The sequence below is a fragment of the Homalodisca vitripennis genome, chromosome 4, assembly GCF_021130785.1.
Source record: "Homalodisca vitripennis isolate AUS2020 chromosome 4, UT_GWSS_2.1, whole genome shotgun sequence".
NCBI classification, from domain to species: Eukaryota; Metazoa; Arthropoda; class Insecta; order Hemiptera; family Cicadellidae; genus Homalodisca; species Homalodisca vitripennis.
In genome coordinates this window covers 170,191,285-170,206,562 of record NC_060210.1, presented here as the reverse complement: position 1 = coordinate 170,206,562, position 15,278 = coordinate 170,191,285, and the positions used below count along the sequence as shown (strand labels likewise).

General features: G+C 31.8%; 1 protein-coding gene across 1 annotated transcript in view; it reads left to right on the top strand.

Annotated features, from left to right (window-relative positions):
- Positions 1-15,278, top strand: part of LOC124361293 (outer dynein arm-docking complex subunit 3) — a 31,832-nt gene that overhangs the window by 13,928 nt on the left and 2,626 nt on the right. The window contains exons 5-10 of the mRNA XM_046815340.1: positions 4,095-4,280; positions 8,141-8,256; positions 8,351-8,535; positions 8,745-8,922; positions 14,044-14,188; positions 14,866-15,006. Of these exons, the coding sequence (XP_046671296.1) occupies positions 4,095-4,280; positions 8,141-8,256; positions 8,351-8,535; positions 8,745-8,922; positions 14,044-14,188; positions 14,866-15,006 (951 nt within the window). The remainder of the gene's footprint in view (positions 1-4,094; positions 4,281-8,140; positions 8,257-8,350; positions 8,536-8,744; positions 8,923-14,043; positions 14,189-14,865; positions 15,007-15,278) is intronic.

Genomic DNA, 15,278 nt, shown 5'->3' with positions numbered 1-15,278 from the left:
GAGTATTAAGAGTCAAAACGTAACCATGAAGTCTTGCCAGAATGATCATCTCTAAAGATCTTAGCAAAGGTTGAGAGCCAGACTGATTGGCCTCCTGTAATTGGAATTAATCTTCAGTTTTTTGGCCTTTTTTATGGAGTGGGCGTATGGGGACAGACAGCTTTAGATTTTCTGGAAAAATTCACCCTCAGAAAAATATTGGTTAATTATGTGTAGGTCCTACCAGAGGATAAAGCTATAAGATATGCGCACTTCTTAAGAACATCAGATGTAACCCCATTCACCCCACTCGACTTCGAGTTTCTCAGCTTTGTGAAAATCGAGCTTAGAACCTTTTCCATAGTGGTTGGGTTCAAACAAAAAAAGAAGAAGGTTTATCTATTTTTGTAGTGAAGAGCTGGGATATTTGCAACATAACGAGGAGAGGCCGAATCAATAGAAGCCAGCTGTGATAGTTGATGCACCAACTGAAACAACAATAATTCGTTTAAACTTTCTCTTCTACATCAGTTAGGGTTCTGATAGCTACGATCACCATCGGTGAGGACAGTAGTGTTGTTTGAAGATTTTGAATTACCAAGCTCATATCACAAACTTTCCAAGTTGGCCATAGCTCAGATTACTGCTTTTTAAAATGTAATCAATGTTGAAAATTCTTTTTTGCCTGATGTATTCTGCTACCTACTACGAAGAATAGATTTTTTATACCTTCTAAAATAAGACCATGAAATCCTGTGGAAAAATTACTCTTACTTACAACATAAAGCTTCCCGTTTTCAGCGACGCACATGAGGTTCTTATTCCTGTCGTTATCCAAGGCTTTTTCCCAGGACCTTTAAGTTTTTTTTTGAGCGTTCAGGACAAGCATGGTTAAACAAACAAAGAAAGGTATTTAAAATGACTTAAATGCCGTTCCGTATTACAATCAGGAGCTTCAATGACATCCACCCAATTTTCATGGCTTGCTGGAGGAAAGGAAATTAGAGAGTGTGATAATGTTTTCATCATTTATCATTTCGAAACTTCATTTCCAAACAGATCGAAGATTGACGAGGTGAAAGGGGAGATAACACAGTCAGCTGGGCCAATGGTCAGAAAGTCCCGTTTCAAAAACATGCGATTTGTGACTGATGAAAACTCTTTGAATGAAGGTTATAATGTTATCAATACATGTCCTGGAACCACCGGAATATCTATTTTGGTAGGACAGGTAATACTTAAATTTTCAGTAGCTGAGTTAATGACATTCCAAGAAAATCAGTGTTTCCTCTCCCTTGAGTCCCTCAGAAAAATCAACATTGAAGATCGCCACACACTATGAAAAAACTGTTTTAAAACCCCTGAGCATGACCATCAAACTAAGCGACTCAAACGCATCCAATGAAAGAATCAATGCTGGAACCTAGGAGATCAGTACACTGTAGCCACCACCAATCCTATCTCAGAAAAAGCAAGCTTTTAATTGTGACAGCACAAGACATTCAAAACTGAAATGTCACACTGAAGGTTCACAAAGTTCGAGATTCCAAGTATACTGTACACCTTGCTTCACCCAGTATGCAAGAAAACCACCCCTAGATAAGTTTTCTCGGCACCATAAACGCTGCTCAAGATTTATTGCACCAATGCTCAGTAAAACAGACAATAGTTGGATGGAATTTTAAAACTTTAAAAGTGTCACTTTGTTCATCAATTTTATGCAAACCATCCCATGTATATTTCAAATGAAAAACAGAAAATTTTTCATTAGATCTGAACAATTCTGTATCTTTAAAGCAATCCAGTTCACAGAATTCCTGCCTCACTGTTGACATCATAAAATGAGTTTAAGCTGGTTCATACAAGCTACTGCTGGTGTGGCTAAAAAAGATTCATTTGGTGTTGGGATGTTGGTGTAGTCTTGGGGTAGAGTGAGAAGGCGAACACTCAGGACTGGTAGCGGGCAGGGGCTTGATGCGATTGAGGCGAGTGTAGTCGGGCAAGGCAGTGCCAGTGGTGAGTCCATACTCTGAGACCACGGCTGAAGACAGATGGAACGGCGACAGACAATATGAATGTTGTGTACGATTGTAACAATTTCAGCTGAATGAGTGACCAGTAACAACCACAGGATGAGCAAGATTGTTTTAGTTGGCAATGGTTCTTGATAGTTTGTTTTGAAAATCTTTCAGGCAATAAATCACACTTCTGGATCCAATGTTGTTCATATTTGCATCCATTACAGAAGTCCTGTGAGATGGGAGAGAGATCCACTTTATTGACTAATTCAGTCTTTGCGTCTTTGTCTCAATTTGCTTTTTACAAGGGAAGATGCTACCCAAGTGAATAGTTCGATTAAGGATGCTCAGTGCCCTTGTTAGTTTAAATGAATGCCATCTTGGCCAAGTGTAAATCAGATAAATAATTTTATAATTTATTTTCCAAATAAATACATTAAGACCTAGTTCTTTGTACAAATACAGGATAATAAAAACCATAATAATATACTTAGGTAACAAAATACATTTGCCATTACCACAATTAATTGAAATCTAAAAGTATCTTAAACTATAGTGCCAAAGCGCCCTAACTTTACATCCTTAAAACTTAACGCATTCATTCCAAAATGAATAAAAGTACATGCAACTCTTCACATTCATTTTACATGGCACAACAAATATAAAGTACGATGATTTAGCATTTATTTTCTATTCATTATGTTGTCCGATTGTAACAATTCAGCTGAGAGACCAGATAACAACCACAGAAAGAGCAAAGATTGTTTTTTAGTTGGCAATGGTTCTTGTAGTTTGTTTTTGAAAATCTTCAGGCAATAATCACACTTCTGGAACCCAATGTTGTTCATATTTGCATCCCTTACAGAAGTCCTGTGAGTGGATTGGAGAGAGATCTTTATTGACTAAATTCGAGGTCTTTGCGTCTTTGTCTCATGAAATTTGCTTTTTACAGGAAGAAGCTACCCAGTGAATAGTTCGATTAAGATGATCAGTGCCCTTGTAGTTTAAATGAAATGCCCATCTATGGCCAAGTGTAAATCAAGATAAATAATTTATAATTTATTTTCCAAATAATAAATACATTACATAGTTCTTTCTGTACAAATACAGGATAATAAAAACCATAATAATATAACTTAGGTAACAAAAATACATTTGCCATATTACCACAATAATTGAAATCTAAAAGTATCTTTAAACTAAGTGCCAAGCCTAACTTTACATCCTTAAATCTTAACGCATTCATTTCCAACATGAATAAAAGTACATGCACTCTTCACATCTCATACATGGCACAACAAATATTAAAGTACGATGATTTATCATATTTATATTCATTAAATATAACAACTAAATCTTCACTTTTGTTTTTCTTAAATAAATTTATTAGTTCTATTTTTTGTTTCCATATTTTTTCAACACTGTTTTCCAAATTCCTGCTAACATCATAAAAATCACACAAGTTCTCTACAAAGCCATCTTAGGTTTTTATTTGAGCGATTAATCAGATGATACTCTATGTCCATGTCTTGGTAGAATAGCATTTAAAATTATTTGAGCACTTGGAAACTTGTAATTTTGCCGCCTTTATAACATTTCCCAACCTTCTGATGATAGGTATTCCAACCTTCTGTCTTCTGATGATACCTATTCAGACCACAATCAAAAATACAAATTTGTTTCCAATGAAAGTAGAGCAACTCTGATAAAATTGGATGATAGAAAAGAATGAACAAGGAAAGAGAAGATACTACATATGAGCCAGAAAAAAACATCACAACATGCACATTTTTGAAAAATATGGAAACAAAAAATAGAACTAATAAATTTATTTAAGAAAACAAAAGTGAAGATTAGTTGTTATATTTAATGAATATAAATATGATAAATCATACAAAGTGATTTAGACAACTATACATTTTACACCTTTTTACTTTTATTTTATACTTTTTTATATTCTTAAAATCTTTTAATTTTATCCCTTTTCAATACTGTTTATGGTTTTAAATAGAACAAATATCGTTTTGCTTGTTTAATTTAGATTATTTTACCTGTTTAATCTAAGTAACTTATGAGAAAATATATATTTTCTGACAGGCTGTATCAATACTGGAGAACAACATCCACAAAGTAGAGATGAATATGATGGAAGCAGAACATATGCGCAAGAAGTATCGAGCTATTCGAGCAAGTCTATTGGACGATAGTGTTTTATTTGAGAGCACACTAAAAAAACTGGAGCAGAACATTATGAAACAGGATACAGAGATAAAATATCTTCAGGTATGTTGAATATAATACTTACTACACAGCACTGTGCAAATATTAATACTCTTGTTTTAGAACAATGTATTATTTATTAACAGAAGTAATGTACTTTATTAATATATATATATTTTTTTATTTAATTGGAAATGTAATATCCTGGTGTATTCTGTATATCTGATTTATTTTATTTTAATATTATATAATATAATTCCAAATTGCTTTTAGAGTAGTGTAGTTGCATTAAAAATAATTGTATGTTGTTGGGTCAAATTAAGAATTTGAAATCTGTTGAATATTTACTTACTTTATAAGAGCTATCTTACAAATCGAACCCAATCTGTTGAAATAAAAACAATTTTGAACCAAACGACCCAAAATATCATATCTAGCCAAATGGTTATGGCCAGAGGTGTGCCACAAGGATTTACTCTGGGATAAATTTTTTTCATAATATAATGACCTTCCAAACTACCTTAGTGGATACTACAAACTATTAATGTATAGCAAATGATACTACAGTATGCTCCTCCTGCATATAATCTGACACTTAAAACACTGGAGATAGAGTTTTATATTTCAGTACTGTCAGGACCATACTCAGCTTTGGTGGGCCCCGGAAAAGGTATTTGGTGAGAATCCGTAATGTCCTGCCACCGTGCTCCTGTTAAACCACTTCACTCCCCTCCCCCTACCCATTAACCTATTGACATCTTATTATTTTGTTAATGATAGTAAGATCTAATGTATATTGCTAAAAATGAGTACAGAAAAAATCTTATAATTGGACCATTTTAAGCATTGTTTTGATTCATTTAGTGAATTAAAATGTATAATAATTAGTCTATTAGTTGTCCGATTGTAATTATTTTTAGATATTAATGATTGTAGGAAAATTATCTTTAAAAGACGTGTTTTTAAATTTGATTTTATTCTCAATTGAAGATAATTTGCCTTTTGTATAGAAATTTCAGTTATGATTCCTCGGGTCAAAACAAGTATTGAGATGTTTGTTTTTCATCACAGAAACTATTATTGACTTTTCTGCTTGAATGCACAACATAAATTAACACGATCAAGATTGTTAAATCAAAAGTAAGTTATTATTTTTAAAGTAACAGTCACAATTTCTTTGAAATTATAATTAAAACTATTACAAATTTAGCCTATAATAGTGTTATAGTTATTAGATTGAGCTATTTCATCCGTCAACACCATAACCTCAAACAAATGTGTGGCAGGCCCAGTCCGAGTCCTGGTAAAATCGTCCAAAAAACCATACTTTATACATATGACCCAAAAGTACTGTAATGCAAATAATCCAGATTTAAACAAGAATAAGTTAGCATATTTTCTTTGGAAGAAGAAAAAAATCAGGCAGTTGACATGCTTGAACTGACTACAGTGAACCACATAAGATATCCAGGATGACCAGCTATCCTAGAACCCTCATGTAGACCAGTTTTCTAAAATCTTAACTCCTATCTACATATCTTGAGAAGGCTTACACAGGAGAGCAGTCTCAATACAGTTAAAATAGCTTATCATGCTTTGTTCAAAACCTATCTGAGATATGATTTCACTGTTTGGGAAAGCTCCTTTAAAGAGAAGTCTAGGAAAAGGCAATTCACATTCTCTCCAACCTAGACCCACTGGACTAATGCAGGGACTCATTTAATCATCTCAACATCCTAACTGTTAGTAGACTTTTCACCCTGAAGATAGTCACTTTTGCAAACAAACAAAATCTGACAAGGAAGCAGAGATCTACCATTATCAGATAAGGAGAGCCAACAATTATGTCCTTCCTTAAACACCGTCTAAATATATTTGAGAAACAACCATCATACATTGGTGCCAAATAGTGGAACATGGTTCCTGATGAAATTAAAGCTCATCGCTCCCAACAGCTATTGAGGAAAATCATCTACTAATGGTTGCTAAACCGGCTACACTATGGTCTGGAGGAGTTTATACACGACTATTATGAATTTTAAATTTGGAACTTTAAATTAAATGTATGGATATGACATATATTTTCAACAGTGTATTATGAGTAGAAAAAAACATTTAGATTAAGCTGACTTATCTCTGTTGCAATGAATCTGTGAATAAAGACTTATGACTCTGACTAAACAACTCACTGGAGCTGTTTGAGTACTTTATGGATTAAACGTTCATTTGGCAGGAGCAGGTTTGAAGCAGAAAATTATGGCTTTGGTTTCTAAGTGGTACATTGTCTAGTCGTGGGCTATGGTGGTGAGTCAGCATGTAAAGGGATGACTGTATAGATTCAGAGCTGGGGCATTGTAATTTTTTAGATGAGTAGGGAATTCCAGTATTTTAAATCAGTATTTACTTTGCATAATTACATCAGAGATGTATTTTATGTTAAAACTATAAATAAGAGAAAGTATAGTGAATGTTTCACGAAATTCAGTTTTGGTTCACAGGAAATATATGTTTTCAGTTCACAAGATTAAAAAAGATGTTTTGCACAACATTTTTTGTTTTGCACATCGAGCATGACACCTCTCTAAACAGTTCTCCATAAAAGTTGTAAACGATGAGTTATATGTTTTGATAAAATACAATATTACAGTACATACAAATGCATTTTTTATAGTTGAATAATGAAATGTACTTCAAGGAATAATAATAACATAGTTTTGAGTGAACTTGTTTTAGTGAATTTCAAAATTACTGTCCTCCATATTCACAATGATGTAACCTGGGAGTAAATTTAAAATTTTTAATAGCATGGCCCATTGTTTTACAAGCTTAAATTGTAGCTTAAATTTCAAATGAGACTAATTGACACAATAAAAAGAAAACTATTTAATCAGAAATTGTACATTCTGTTTTTAAATCTATGTACTTCAGTATGTTTTATAACTACCCACAGTGAATGCTTTAAACTAAAATCTTTAAGATTGTTCAACACAATAAATATTTATATTTACTTTAAAAAATTTGATTTTGTTTGATTTAAAACACAATTTATGAGGATAACTAACTTCATAAATAACTTCATAAAAAGGCCTAGACATAACAACTATTATGAAAATCCATTTAATTTTTATTTCATTAAAAAAATGACACAATGATACACATGAATTGTTTCATTTGGATATGAATTTTCTAAATTGAATTTAAATTTTCAAGAAGTCTCACTATAAGGCGGAAAAGACAGTACAATGCCAATTATCTAAAACAAGAAGGTTTATACCATACTTTGACTGCCTTTACTTAATTTTTAGTAAAAATGAATTACATTTTAATCTCAATATATATAGGTATATCAATTTATATATACATAATCTCTTAAAGCAGTTTCAAAAGAAAACTACAATTGTTTAATATACAATAGTTCGTTGTATTACAACTTTGTTAAGTAGACTTGTAAAACATACACAGAATAAAACAAGTTTTACAAGTGTACTTGACAAAGTTGTAATACAACGAAATATTATGCATTAAACAATTGTAGTTTTCTTTGGAAACTGCTTTAGGAGACTATTTAAGCCACTAGGCAACACACTTCAAGACGTTAAGAATTTATATATATATATATTTTGATGGCTAAAATGCCAAATACAGTATGAAGCAATTCATAATGCTTTTTAGGGACTGTAAAATGAGCCCTATTCTGAAATTCATTTAGCAAACCTATATTTGATTTTTCAAAGCACTCTTATATTCTTTTAGAATTATGTATAATAATTAAGTTAGTTAACTTCCAACTCCTGTATTTATTCATGATCTATTTGTATAAAATGTTGAATTTCTGTTGGTAAATATGGATATTGTCTGCTGCTTATATACCAAAACATATTGAATGTTTCAAATAATAAGTTACATTTTATAATACTCCACAGGCCATAAATCGAGATGCTTTGGATCTTCGGGATAGCACTAAAGGCATGTTGCTTCGCCAAGAAGTAATGGTCATGAATGCTGGGAAATCTAGAGAGCGGCAGCTCATGGAACTCAAGTAAGAATACCGTATGTAACCCTTAGGAAATATAAATTATCATTACTTGTAATAATTTACTGTATGAATTTACTGATGACTGACGTTGGCACAGGATGCGTGTGGATGAGCGCAAGGCTGAGTTAGAGCGTCTGGAGCGTAGAATATTTCCCACAGGAAGACCTCTATTGCACCAGGACACTGTCACATCCACAGACATGACACATCCTCCATCAGATGAGACTTCACAAACTGTTGAGAATCTCGAAAAAGCATTCACTACCCTGAAAGAAGCAACAGGTTAACTAACTAGTTAATATTTATATAATATATTTACATGTAATTAGTTTATAGACAGTTATAAATAATAGACAATTATGAGTAGTGATTGCACTCGTATACTTTGTATACTATTTATCACAGTTATCACTATAATGTATTGTAAAAATTCTTAATTTTATAACTTCAAAAGAAGATTCATAATATAACAAAACATGTGTTTAATGCAGGAGTAACTGACACCAAAGATGTGCTCCAACGGTTTCTATCACAAATTGAGACAAGAAAGAGACTTACATTCCTTAAAAACACAACTGAGCAAGAAAAGAAACAATTGGAAGTTAGAAAAGACATGATGCTTGCTGAACTTGAAGCTTTCAAATTTGCACAAGTGAAAGACAAAGAACAGTAAGGACATTCAATTACCTGTAGTTACTTTTCTTCTATTCTGTTGTTAGACTATTGATTGATTAGAATGTTACAATGCCATATTATGATATGCTACAATATTAATTATTACTAGCCCTATTGCCTGCTCAGCACTGAATTATTCCCGTTTTTATGCACATTAAAATGGTTTAAAATGCCTTCATAATTGAGTAATCTCAATATAGCTGAATGTTATAAACCAGTCATGTAAGGTTGTAACCCTAATCATTGGATGGCAATTTTCCTATATCTTATTAATGTGTATATTTTGTTAGTTCACATTATTGTTAAATGAGTTTCCACTGCTCTTGGATGTTACTATGATCCAGCCTGATCTTGTGGCTTATTCTCTGATTCACCATTTCGAGCGAATTGTTCCTTGGGAGGCAAACAACTCAAAAGAAAACCTATTCAAGCTGAGTAAGACTTATGAGTTTCTATGTTCAAATGTTTGATCAAATGGCTTCTAAGGCTTTATTGAAATCATTATTTTGTTTAAGCAACAGAAGCCCTTGGGGTGACAGTGGTGAGGGGAGAATTATGGCTCCATGAAAGTACTTTTACCCCTAACATCTTATGGTGAAATTTTATATTTCAAAATTAGTAACAAACTATTTTACTCATAAGTACTATTTAATTGTTGCAGTCATTTTAATCCATTGTATGGAACTAATGTAGCAAAATAAGCAGTCACTAGAGTACAAGGTGTGACTATTAAATAACGAAACCAGTGCTGCTATGGATCATGAAGGAACGCGTCACCCACCATTAATCAGCAGATGTTTAGTGTGAACCTTTCTCTTTAGTAAACAACACTATATTTTAGTAAGAGCATATGTTTGCGTTATTGTTATATTTTTGTTCTGACGGATAAAATGGTTAGTATAGTAGTAGAGCAACTAATTATTATGAAATTTCACTTTAAACTTGGAAGAGCTGCTACTGAAACTTACTTAAAAATAATAATATACTTAAAAAAAGAATAGACGTTGAAGATGATTCATGACCACGTCAATGTCCCTTCAACGTCAAAAACGGATGAAAATGTTGAAAAACTCGATAATTTGATTCGGTCTAACCATCGATTAAGTATTTGGGCAATTGGTGAAACTGTAGGTATTAATAAAGATTATGTACGGCAAATTTTACATGACAATTATAACATGCAAAAAGTGTGTGCTAAAATAGTGCCTAAATTTCTAACATTTAAAAAACAAGAAACTTGCAAAAAGTTTTGTACTGACACTTTGTATACAATTGAAAATGACCAAAATTTTATGGAAACGATAATGAGATGAAACGTAGTTTTTACTTATGATCTAAAAATGAAGTCCTAATCCATGCACTAGAAGTAAGGAGTAAGGAAAAAACGTCCCAAAATGTGGAAGGACAAATCATGGGTTCTCCACCAAGACAACATGCCAGCTCATTCCGCGTTATCTGTCAAGAGGTTCCAAGCCAAGTACAGCACCACATTGTTAGAACATCACCTTATTCACCAGATCTTGCACCACGTGACTTCTACTTGTTCTCTAAGGTGAAATCTGAATTAAAAGGGACAAGATTTGGGCCTGTGGAAACTGTAAGAGAGAAAGCGGCAGGTGTCATGAAGGAGCTGACAGAAGATTCCAGAACTGTTTCTAACAATGGAAAATTTGCATGAAGCGTTGTAGTGATAGAGAAGGATTGTATATTGAAGGTGACAATAAGTGATTATGTATAAACTAAAAATACAATTATTTACAACGCATGTCTCGTTATTTAATAACCACATCTTGTATGTGTGGATTATATCATAAAAATGTAACAAGGATTTTAAAAATAGATTTCATAGAAGTGTCAAAATCAAGAGAAATTGTTGCTGATCATTGCCTACAGAACCCAAAATCACATGATTTCTGAAAAATAATGGGTGTATACACATGGGCTTATGCAATATAGTGCAAGCTTGGAACATGACAACTGCCATAATTCTAAATAGTTTTTCAAATAAGTTCATTAGCCATTCTCAACCAATAACAGTTTCAAATGGCAACTGTCTGCTTTAGTTCAAAATTTTCATCTTAATTATTTCGCAACATAAACAAAAATCAAGTTACATGTTTTTCTGTAAATATTAAGCTATTTTACTCTTGCAATTTTTATCTTTTAATAATACATATCTAATATTAATTTCTTCAATATAAGGGCTATACAACAATAAGCAAAACAAATTATAATACAAGTGGACAAAACTTACACAATAAAACAACTCACTGCTAAGCCATTCCACATTTCCTTGTCTGTCCCTGTGATTTCCTCAGTTAGAAGTTCTACTTTCATCTCTTTGATAACCTTTCAGATAACAGACCTTCACTGTTGCATATGGAAAAACCCCAAGATAATATTTGTTAACTTTTTTGTTTCTATTTTTTTCTCAAAATTTCGCCACTTTGAAGACTAGAGTTTTTGAAGCTAAGTAGACTTAACTTGTAGAATCTAAGCTGAACATGTTTTTTCCTGTAGACTGGTGATTTTACACATGCAGTCTGTGATTTTACTCATGCAATCCTCTCTAGTCTATGGCCATAGCTGCTATGCATTTAGCCTGGCGGACTGAAGGTATTATACTTTTTTTTTAAACAAAGTAGGAGTAAACCACACCACCTATCATATAACAGGCTTTGCTGAAGTTGCAGACAGAATTTCAATTCTATAGCTCATTTCATTCTCAAGATATCGGTGTGGGCTTTGTTGAAGATCAACCAAATCCCATGGAGGGACATGCACAAACATCAAACTCTATTTTACCCATATATAAATAAACAGATACAATAGAGCAACAAAAGAACCTGATAGAATTTAACTAAAGTCTAATAAACTACTCCACATATCAAAATGTCATGCGATTGTAATAAGTTATTTTACAATCATACAATTTGTTATTGTTTTAGTTTCTCATTGCCATTATGATTGTAGATGTTTTTACTCATAAGACCAAAGTAAAAAATGTACACTAGCGTTCAACTAAATCTCATGGAGTGTATCATCATCAAACTCAATGTTCCTTATACAAAAATGAAGCTTTATGCAAAATTTTCAGGTCACTTTGCTTTCAAAATATTGTGCAAACAGACAGAAATAAAATTGTTCTAGCCTTTCGAGTGATAGGCTTTGCTAACTTTCAGCTAATAATAATATAGAACATGAATATGGATAACTGTATCATATTCATAAAGAATAATAACAAAATATTGTGCAAACAGACAGAAATAAAATTGTTCTAGCCTTTCGAGTGATAGGCTACGCTAACATTCAGCTAATAATAATATAGAACATGAATATGGATAACTGTATCATATTCATAAAGAATAATAACAAAATATTGTGCAGACAGACAGAAATAAAATTGTTCTAGCCTTTCGAGTGATAGGCTACGCTAACATTCAGCTAATAATAATATAGAACGCAATATGTCATGAATGTGGATAACTGTATCATATTCATAAAGAATAATAACAAAATATTGTGCAGACAGACAGAAATAAAATTGTTCTAGCCTTTCGAGTGATAGGCTTTGCTAACTTTCAGCTAATAATAATATAGAACATGAATATGGATAACTGTATCATATTCATAAAGAATAATAACAAAATATTGTGCAGACAGACAGAAATAAAATTGTTCTAGCCTTTCGAGTGATAGGCTTTGCTAACTTTCAGCTAATAATAATATAGAACATGAATATGGATAACTGTATCATATTCATAAAGAATAATAACAAAATATTGTGCAAACAGACAGAAATAAAATTGTTCTAGCCTTTCGAGTGATAGGCTACGCTAACATTCAGCTAATAATAATATAGAACATGAATATGGATAACTGTATCATATTCATAAAGAATAATAACAAAATATTGTGCAGACAGACAGAAATAAAATTGTTCTAGCCTTTCGAGTGATAGGCTACGCTAACTTTCAGCTAATAATAATATAGAACATGAATATGGATAACTGTATCATATTCATAAAGAATAATAACAAAATATTGTGCAGACAGACAGAAATAAAATTGTTCTAGCCTTTCGAGTGATAGGCTTTGCTAACTTTCAGCTAATAATAATATAGAACATGAATATGGATAACTGTATCATATTCATAAAGAATAATAACAAAATATTGTGCAGACAGACAGAAATAAAATTGTTCTAGCCTTTCGAGTGATAGGCTTCGCTAACATTCAGCTAATAATAATATAGAACGCAATATGTCATGAATATGGATAACTGTATCATATTCATAAAGAATAATAACAACATTTTTAGGCAAATCAAATGTGTAATACTTAACATTAATTGAACTTTATAAAATAAAATTGGAAATATGACTTTTGAGTCACACCTCTATTTTTTATATACAATGGGGTTAAAAAGAAGTTATTTTTTAAAGTATTTAGTGAATAGACTGAATTAAAAGTTACAACTCTCTTATAAGTAAATAAGTTCTAAAAATCCATTCGTGTATAGATTGCTTTGGCATGACATTACAAAAATATTGAGATACACAATAAAATTAATAATACTGGTAATGTGTCAAATCAAATTTCCACTACTAGTATAGGTTGTCAGCTCCAAAGGAAAAGTTTTCCTGGTATCACAAATAACTCTGATTCGAGCCTGTAAAACTGTGCTCGGATTTTTCAGGCAGTTAATAATATTTAAATACATTTTAAAAATGTAGTTCTTATATGCATAGTCTCCAGATGGAGGCTGTTTAGAAACTGTTAAGTCCTGAGAAGAAAATAACCAGCATGTAAATCCTATGGCCGTAATCCAGTGCAAGACAACACACTTAAAAACATTAGTCTACAGAAGAACGCACTTGTCTCTGTAGATACTATGGGTATAGTAGTTAAAATGTTAAATTAAATAAGTTTGGGGATTATTACTTGGTAGAGAAATTACTTCTCTTCAATAAGAACAACATGCAAACACAACAGCAGTCTTTGTCTTTTGTCTGTGCTTTGGCCTCTTCAATCTGTTGACCCTTGTTTATTAGTTCAGGTAATATATAGTTTAGGAAGAAAACGTAAAGGAGGTTTAATTTATTATATTTTCAGAAATGAGGAAGAAGTAGAAAAGTTAAAAATTGCCATACAGAATGAAATTGACAAAAAAGAAAAGTTGGATGAAGAATCTGCTCATATCCGAGAACAGATACTTCAAATTAAAGCACGACTGCTTACTATGTGCTCAATGCTACAGGTATGGATACTTTGTAGTACTTTACTTCAATGGTAAAAACGGTCATTCGGACCACATGTCATATTGTATGTGATAACTCTAAAGATTTAAAAGTTATCATTCATAACAAATACTTCACCTTTAGTACATCAAGAGCCTCATTGAGACAAACATTATTCTTAAATAGTACTCTAACAAAGGTTTAATTTCACAATTAACAATGTATAACATTTCATACATTATTATAAAGTTATATGGGTACCTGAAGAATTAAATTATACAAAAAGCAACACATTATTTCCAACATACTTCTGACTTGTATAGAGTATTATTATTTATGCCTTGGAAAGCTACAAAGTGAAATCGTAATAACATATAACATAGCTATGGTAGGAAGGGTTGATCCAATGTAAATGTTGAGTTAATCCAACTCAGATTCCATACGCTGCACTAAGAGGAAGGTGAATTGGAGCTAAACTCAACATTAAAACAGTTTCATATTGTATAAATAAATCTTCAAACTCACCACATCAAAGTTATAATACACTGCCTGACTGTTAATTAATTAATAGTAACAAAGAACTTTGATGTAATATGATGAATAGATACTAAATATTAGGTTATTAATTATTTTTTAGAATGCCAATTTTGAAAACAACTACTATTGACAAGGTAAATAAATCTGAAAATGGTTATAGGAGTATGAGCCTCTGTCAGTTCCACCTTCAACACAGGAGATTGATGATTCAGAAGAGACAGTTAATGTTTTAAAGTTGAAACTTCACAGCCTGTTTGAAAACATTGAGAAAAAAGATGAAGAACAATTGGAAATAGAAAGAGTAAGTTCTAATCATCCAACATTTATTGAAATTGTCTTGAACACACGAACACCAACAACTCTAATCTTTATTCATTAGATTGAATTTTGGGACATATGGTCTTTATTTAATGCAAGATATTCTATCTTTTTTTTACATATTTTCTGTTTTAAGCTTAAAAATTAATTACTACTGTAATATTACAGTCAATAGTACAGATTTTTTATCTATTATTTTATGTCTTATTAAAATTCTTAGTTTGAAAATTATGGTATTCCTGTATTTCAATCAGT